The sequence below is a fragment of the Gymnoscopelus microlampas genome (genome assembly GCF_963454915.1).
Source record: "Gymnoscopelus microlampas genome assembly, chromosome: 11".
In the NCBI taxonomy this organism is placed as follows: domain Eukaryota; kingdom Metazoa; phylum Chordata; class Actinopteri; order Myctophiformes; family Myctophidae; genus Gymnoscopelus; species Gymnoscopelus microlampas.
Genome location: NC_139948.1, coordinates 48,265,394 through 48,274,046, shown reverse-complemented (window position 1 = coordinate 48,274,046; position 8,653 = coordinate 48,265,394). Strand labels below are relative to the sequence as shown.

General features: G+C 40.9%; 1 protein-coding gene across 1 annotated transcript; it reads right to left on the bottom strand.

Moving 5' to 3' along the window:
• Positions 1-5,009: 5,009 nt before the first annotated feature.
• Positions 5,010-6,060, bottom strand: LOC311055433 (microfibril-associated glycoprotein 4-like). Its single transcript, XM_084071625.1, has one exon. The coding sequence runs from the start codon at positions 5,983-5,985 to the stop codon at positions 5,275-5,277; it is 711 nt and encodes a 236-aa protein (XP_083927751.1). The 5' UTR covers positions 5,986-6,060; the 3' UTR covers positions 5,010-5,274.
• Positions 6,061-8,653: the final 2,593 nt, after the last annotated feature.

The window sequence follows — 8,653 nt, the reverse complement described above, 5'->3', positions numbered from 1 at the left end:
GTGTTAATGTAACAAAAATGAGAAGGCCATTGAATAATTTTTAAAGTTATAAAAACAATGTGGTTTTATATGACATGACTGTATTATGACTCAAGACCTGCCTGCTTCATTTCAAATTAAATCTGACATTAATGTATTATTATTAATTTGCCATAATAAATAAATTCAATGTGTCAAATATTTGAGTGTTCCCCATCCTACAAACATAAGCACACCCTGCTTCATACACACAGTTTATTTGTGTTTATTTTATTTTATTTCAATATTTAATTACAGGATAAACCTTTGATGTTGCCCAAATAGTTGAATACAAACATGAATCAGTCAAGATTTTATTTGTACAGTACATTCCTTGCAATAGGAACATTTCACAACAAAAATCTAATCTGATAATATTTACTCTTGTTTTACTGTCTCCTATTAAAAGTGTTTCGTTGTCTCTATTAAAAGCCTCAGCTTTTAAATGAAATGCAGTCTTGCATTTCACCAGGAGATGTCACTATCACTGAAGCTTCGAGCAATGAACCCATTTGTGAACCGATTGGTTCAAGTGGTTCAGTGGTTCAAAAAAGCTTCATTTTGCCATCACTACCACCGACCTCCCACGTTGCTGTTCGCCTTGTGAGTCACGGCTTGAGGGGGCTACATTGATAGTAGGGTGCATTCCGACCCTGGATGTACTGGCGAATTGCAGCTGCCCCATTTGGTCTCTGAGTTGTTTGATCTCATCTGCCATTTGTACTTTCTTATCCTTGAGTCGTTTCATTTCATTAAGCATTGCATGGACTTCCTGTTGCAGTGGTAAGGCTGCTGGTGAGGTTGCCATCACTTCAGGATTCTCGTCTGCCCAGGAAATGCGTGCACAGTGGAGTGTGCACTTCATCCAGTGCTGACTCCACTGTCTAGCAGGAGCTGAGTTGAGTGAGCGCTGGCGAATGACTTCTAGCTCTGGAGTGAAGTCTGGGGTTTCCCCGGCTGTCAGGGTCGATGCCTCATATCCATCAATGGTAACCATGCTGTCACCTGGGCGAGGAGTAGAAAATTGGGCAGGAGTAGGGGCTGTTGTTCTCAGGTCCTGACTGATGGCTGTCTGGTCTACGCCCTGTGATTGAGGCCCTGGGGGAGTGTTGGATGCCCCACCCAGTATCTGCAGTTGTTGCAGCATTAGCTGATTTTGCTCCTGGTTTTGCTGTTGTATCTGCTGCATTTGTTGGCTATGCTGGTGCTGCATTTGCTGCAGGATGATGCCCAGCCAAGCTGGTGCCTGTTCTTGGCCAGCACTTGCTCCATTTTCAACCTCTGACATGATCTCCTTCTGTTATTTTTTCTTTCAACTTTTTTATTTGTTTTAATTTTTTTAACTTCACCTGTCCAGGCGGAGATTGGCGCTGCGTCCGATGCGGTGCGTTTTCAGTGTCTTTGTTTTGAGCAGTGACGTCTCTCTCTTGTGGGAGCAGACTGGAATGGAGTCACGTGATCAGTTGAAAAGCCGACCGGCGACGTGACGTCTTTGTTAGCCACAGCGGAAGCTAAGCTAACTGTTTACATAGGGAGGCATGCGTTAATCTGACAGACCTTTTCTCCGACTATGTGGCATCCGCGTGCGGTTAGGGTTAGGGTGCGGGTTTGGTTCGGGTTTAGTATTGAAACGTCGGAGCGCTGCGCTGTCGGAGGAATGCGCTGTCGGACTAACGTACTGCACCCGTTTACATACAGTGTACAGCAGCTACAGTCCGTTCTGTACTAGGTCACTTCATCCAAAGTTAGTTTTTGTTTTGCAATCTGAAGAATAAGATCCCGTTTCTAACGCGGTACAGGTATGTTTAGGCAACACAATAACTGCAATACAGTCTTTGGTTGTCAGTCCGTGGCTCCCGAGTAGAGGCGGAGGATAATTCATTCAAACGTCTATACACTTTGGAAACCGGAATACAACTGACTCAAACAGGTGGGCTGAACCAATATACAACAGAACCTCTGGTGCCTGAGAGCCAATACGGACACATTATACTCAGCAGCACACACACAATAGGCTGGCATCAACACAGATACTGGGGATAGGCTGGCAGTTGTTCCCGCGTTACAATATAAAGGGTTTAAATAAATAGTTCTACCATCGGACCTATGTGTGTGTGTGTGTGTGTGTGTGTGTGTGTGTGTGTGTGTGTGTGTGTGTGTGTGTGTGTGTGTGTGTGTGTGTGTGTGTTTTACTTTGATACCTTAAGTACGTTTTGATACCAATACTTTTGTACTTTTACTCAAGTAAATTCTACCTGTAACAGAGCATTTTTATATAGTGGAATTGCTACTTTTACTTAAGTAAAAAAAAAGAGCACTTCCACCACTGATTCGTGGTACTTTTATATCGCTGTTGTCGGGCAGAAAACTCTTATCTCCAGATTCTAACTTTTTGTGTTATTTTGTAAATTAACCCCTACTTGATCATACTATAGCGTCAAAGAAAAGTATCAAAAGTAGCAGATGCACAAGCTGAGCTTGTAGATCTGTCAGGGACCCGGATGTTTTGCGACCCATATGCAGAACTCAACATCAAAGTATAATCAGGAGACCAAAGGTTGACAATAAACGACGACTTTACTTAAATCATAGTGCAAACAAATATAGGTACACCTCAAATAGAGGGAATTACATTACAACGGGGAAACACGGGGACCAGGAAACACACCCCACAACAATACAATGATTCAGCATGGAGGGAAGTCACAGAGGCCACTGTTACATGGACCATCATGTATTCATTCAGAATGAATTAATTCCGAATGAACTCATTCTGAATAGAGGAATCTGATCCACTCACCTGTTTACATGGGACCTGAATAAAAGTATTCCTCGTTTACATGACCAAAGCATTCATTCAGAATATAACTTTTGACATGCGCAAAGTGGTTCCCGCCTACGCCCGGTAATGGACCAGGGGCCACTACCCGGAGCAGAGCTTCCCCTGGTGGGCATGCGAGGAGGCAATAGCCCCCTTGTGCCTCCGCGGCGGAGGTCTATCGGTCGTACCAGGCAGCGTTGTATGCGGAATGCGGTGCAAGCCTGTGTTCCTTTGTCATCGCCGTTTTAATGCAAAAGTAGCAGATCTACAAGTTCAGACCTTTTCTTTTTTTGTATTGGTACCAGACACGGTAAAACGTAGGCTAGCCTATAGTATTTGTCACATTTCTCATGTAGGTACCGTACGATGATGTCATCGCGCATTCGCACATGGTCATTATAATAATACATAATAATAAACACCGGACCGTTCATGGTCATTATAATAATAAATGGAGAGAGAGAGAGAGAGAGAGAGAGAGAGAGAGAGAGAGAGAGAGAGAGAGAGAGAGAGAGAGAGAGAGAGCAACACTACAGTCTATGAAACAAGGGCAAGGCACGCACATTTATGGCAAAAGTACAAAAGTATTGGCATCAAAATATACTTAAGTAGAAAGTATAAGCTACTCATTATGCCGAGTGTCACGTTTTCTTGTATTATTATGAAAAAGCTTTGAAACATGCTGTAACTCATTCACTGTGACGAAAATCCTCTTTCTGCGCCGAGTAGCGCGCGCGGTGCGCACACGGGGTCTGTCCATAGAGATATAATATAACGGGTCTGTCGCCCTAAAACACAATCGCCCCGGGTCAAAATCCAGCCACCATGGAGCAGCCGTGGATGGCCCGCTCAAAAGGTGCGTGGGGCGGGGTGTTTTGGGACGACCGTTCCGGCTTAATGAATTGATGAAGACTCATCTGTTTTCGCTGCAGTTGCGCCCTAATAATGTTGTTTTCATTTATTTTTGTTCACGTATGCTATTAAAATAATGCAGCTATTGCAGTATTGGGCCTTAACATGCGATTTAAAATGTAGGCTATATGTATTTGGCCCCTCATATATAAAATAAATAAAAATAATAAAATAAAATCTGATTTAAAATTGAAACTGATCAATGCGTTTCTGCGTTTACGTGTGGACAGGGATTAAAAAAAAAAATCTTTGTCATATGGCCAGGGATTCTTTTTAAAAACTGAGGACTAAAATACCTGTTTAGAAAAAGATCCATGTAAGTGTAGCCTAGGCCAGCAATCCTCGGAGCGTCCGTTCTCCTGGACAAGTCTGGGCTTAACCATTACAGGCTTATTAAATGACGCTATTAGAATCATTAATTTTATCCCGCAGGAGCGAGCGCTTCTCAGCACCAACCGTGGCCGAATTAGAGATTTGATAGGTCATTTTTGGACAATTCTGACAGCCCTACTAAGCACGGACATGCGCAAAGGAATGCATGTATTCCAAACAGACAGGAGCGTTTGGAATAAAGTGTTTACATGGTCAATTCCGATTGATTTAACCCGATTCAAACGGTCTATACCACCCCTCCTATTCCGAATGAAAATGCATTCGGGTCAGACTGGAATGGAATATTCTATTCCAATTGGGGTGTTTACATGAGCAAATCTATTCGGAATGAATTCATCCATTCATTCATTCCGAATAGAAGTGTATTCATTCCGAATACAACTGTCCATGTAACAGTGGCCAGAGAGTCTTAAATAGTCTCTGAGCCTCGTTAGCCAACTAGGCACGGCTGCCACCCGCACCTGAGTCCATTCTAGGCAATCAGAGACGAAAGAGGAGCAGGGAGGGGAGGGGGCCAGACCCAGGACGTGACAAGATCTGCTACTTTTGATGCTTTTGAATTTTAATTAGTTTGAAAAGTTAGTTTTGGACATTATGAGGTTTCCACCCGTCACGATATATGACTATTATGACTAAATACTATGACATGTTTTTATAATCTGCTACTTTTAAATGCCTCATTTTATTATATTTTTTTCCGTAATCCATGCACCTTATGTATATCTGTCATTACGTCTAACTGCCTGATACCACTGCAATTGTTCCACCACACACCTTATATGTATGTAATAAACTGTATGTATATTTACTATGTATGTTTTTCTGTTCCCAACCTTTAAGTAAAGCATTACACAATACACCTTGCTTTGTCTTTGCATGCATCTCTTTATTCATGACGATGTTTACAACATCTTGGATTATGTATTCATTTAAAAGCCCTGACAGGTCACCACTGTAATAATATGTGATACAATACAGATATCTACTGTATGAGTTTAGGATTAAACAGAGTCCCAAAGAGAGAAGAAAAAAAACTGAATTAAAACCATGAAAAAGAGTAAATATTGCATCATGCCTTTCATACCACGGCTGTGCTTTTCTAAAATACATGCATGCAAACCTAAACATGTTTAAGGAACACGTCTGATCTTCATCGCTACAGCCTTCAGGGAGTATTTAACACCCTTCCAGCGGTACCAGTGTGCACCTGTGTTGGAGTGAGGCGTCTTTCCCCAAAGGTAAGCACCGTTGGGATTAGCATAGTCACAGTTCTTGTACCAAAATGCACCGTAACGATAAATTGCACAGTTCTTGGTCCATGTGTCCTGATCTTTGTCAAGGGTTGTGAATTTCGCTCCATTGTGAAAGGTCAGTCCGTCTCCTGCTCCTCCATTCTTGAAACCAGCAACCTGCAGCTTGTAGCCATCAGCCTCAGAACCCACAGAGAAAGAGGAGTAAGAGGCAAACGCTGTGTTTCCCTCAAAGTCTTCCATGTCCACCCTCAGCTGATACTTTTTGTTCTTGGTAAGGAGATGCATGTTCTCCAGTCCCAGCCAGTACTCGCCTGATGCGTCTCCAAACCCAGCTTGGTACTCTGCCCAGGGTCTGTAGAAGTTCACAGTGCCGTCCACTCTTCTCTGGATGACTGTCCACTTCCCTCCATCTGTGTCCATGTCACAGTAGACCTTGACAGGAGTAGCAGTGGGGTAGATGTTGTACACACCACTCTGTGTGGAGACGTTTTTGTAGATTTCGTCACAGTCCAGAACCAGGTTGAGATCACAACGAGGAGCAGAGTGGACTGTTACAGCCAGAAACAGAAATGCAGCAACAAGTATCATCTTGAAGTCTTTGAGTCGCACCTTGTTGTTCAGATCAAAGGACGACTGAGTATGTTGAGTGTATGTTCAGCTCCAGTAGAAAGTTCAATGCATTCTGAGTTTGAGAACCTTCTTTTATTGTGAAGAATGATGACGTATTGATACTGAAGAGATCGTATGATAGCTAAACGTAATCCGTCACCAGACCAGTCTGAGCATTTTGGCTGCCAATACAGTTACATAAGTACACACACACACACACACACACGCACGCATGCACGCACAAACGTAGGCGCGCACGCACGCACACACTGCTCCCCGAGACACTGCCCCCTAGCGCCCACTGCTCCTGTCACTAAGGATGGGTTAGATGCAGAAATTGTTTAAAAAAATATCCAGTGACAAATACCACAAAGGTGTGTGAACTACATTATTATTATTATCAGACACGTTGCTACAGTAGGTCTCCTGATTATTATTAAATATGTTCTGAATAAACATAAAAAAAATCAAAAATACAAAAAATGTATGACTCTCTGCCTAGGATTTTGTGTAAACAGTCTCGCAGTTACAAAGCTATGTACGATTATGCATTATGACGTGAATTCATATTTTGAATATGAGCTTGGTGAAAAGAAAAACAAAGAAAAAGAAAGAAAAACTCGTTAAAACCGTGAAAGCATCCGTGTCATTTTATAGATATTAGCGTTGGCTATTCAAAAATAGCAGATATACAAGTTCACAGCGCGTCACTTCATGCTGTGCTGAGAGCTTGTACATCTTCTATTTTTGATCATGTTTGAAACATTTGAAAGTGTTTGAATTTTTTTGAATAATTTAGATTTTTTTTAACACAAATCTTCTCTTTTGGGGGTCACTAGCTGGCACAAAACATTTTCAGATGGGGAGTTCGCGTCCAAATATATATCATTTTGGGGGTCCTTGGCACGAACAAGTTTGAGAACTACTGATTCAGAAGGCCTTTGTAGAATCAACCTCAGGTCTTAATGGGTTAATAGTTCCTGGCAACACAACCTGTTTACTATATTTAATTAACTTATAGTTTTTACATGTTATAAGAACTTAACTGTAAATCTGTGTTGTTATGGTGCTTGCGTGGACATGATCCAAAAATAGATATTCAGCTAGATGGAATGATGGATATTCACACGTGGAACAAGATACAACTTTTGGCAAATGTATTTGTTTCCTTGTCACGCAATCTAGCTATTCAACATGATGTTCAGTTGATGAATAGAGACAGAGGGGGAGTAACATTTTATATTTTGCAAATTTGTTTCCTTGTCATTCAACCTCCACCATCAGTTTGATACTCTTCCTCATACCTTCACCATTTTTTATTATCAGAGCCAGTTCACGTGAACGAGAAAGAGAGAGAGGGGAATTTATTGTCTTTTATTTATAGGCAAATGTATTTGTTTCCTTGTCACGCAACCTCCAACATCATTGTTTGGTTTTCTTCCTCATATTACCTTCACTATTTGTTCCCCTCAAACTCACACTTAATTATCGGTGCCAATGTCCTTCTACTTTCCACCAGTTGTTTAACACCAGCTTGTATTTTGTGTTTTATTTTATGGAGGTACAGGACAACAAATGTAGAAAAACAGCTTGAGTACTAGATCATAAATAAGTATATAAACATAAATCTATTCCACATAATGAATAGTTATGAATAGTTTATTTCGGTCATTAAGCCATATACAGAGTTTGTCATTTGCAAGGAAGAAAAATAATAAAATTCATGGACCGAAAAGGTGTAGGCTGAAGCCGTAGCTTATAATGCCTACCCTTATAATATTATAAAAAAAACAATAACAAAACATCAATCAATTGTCAGGCGCACATGGAGGGACTCAGAATGCAGACACAGAAGGCACTGAAAACAGGCTTTATTTACAAAAACCTCCAAGGCAGGCAAGGGGCAGGCAGAGAATAAACAGTGGGAAGCGGGGGTCAAAATCCAGCGGGGGGGGAGACAGTCAACGAGGGCGGAGGTACAGGCAGGGACTTAGTCCATGAGCCAGAGCCCCAAAATTGAGCAATGATTATCGAAAGAGTGGGCAAAACCAAACCTATATTAAATTGTTCATAGGGTCAATACGAGTAAATAAATATATGATAACCTTTCCACAGGAGTAGCTTTTTCATGGTTATCACACATTTTGTTATTTTCCCCATACGTACATGACAGGTGAAAAAAATGACAACATTTAAAAAAGAGTTATCATAATGAAACTTCCTGAGTTGATTACATACATGAAGACAATGATTTATAGTATTACAAGTTTTCTGAAATTGTATATTTAAATATGCAAATTAGGCATTAGGAAAATATGCCCACATTTGCATAACTTTCCAGAATCAACATTGGAACATTGGACAAAGCCAGAGTCAACATACTTATTTCATTTTGTAAGATGTTGGAGTCAAAGGTTTTTAACGAGGGAATATTCAATATCTGGCTCAATTTTGGGGCTGTGGCTCATGGACTAAATGCCAAATTTGCATATTTAAATATACAAATTCAGAAAACTTGTAATATGATAAATTATTGTCTTCATGTAAGTAATCAACTCAGGAAGTTTCATTATGATAACTCTTTTTTTAATTTTGTCATTTTCTCACCTGTCATGTACGTATGGGGAAAATAACAAAATGTGTGATA

What these genes read in the sequence shown, in the direction of transcription:
- LOC311055433 (XM_084071625.1), bottom strand. Translation starts at nt 5,985, where the DNA reads ATGATACTTGTTGCTGCATTTCTGTTTCTGGCTGTAACAGTCCACTCT.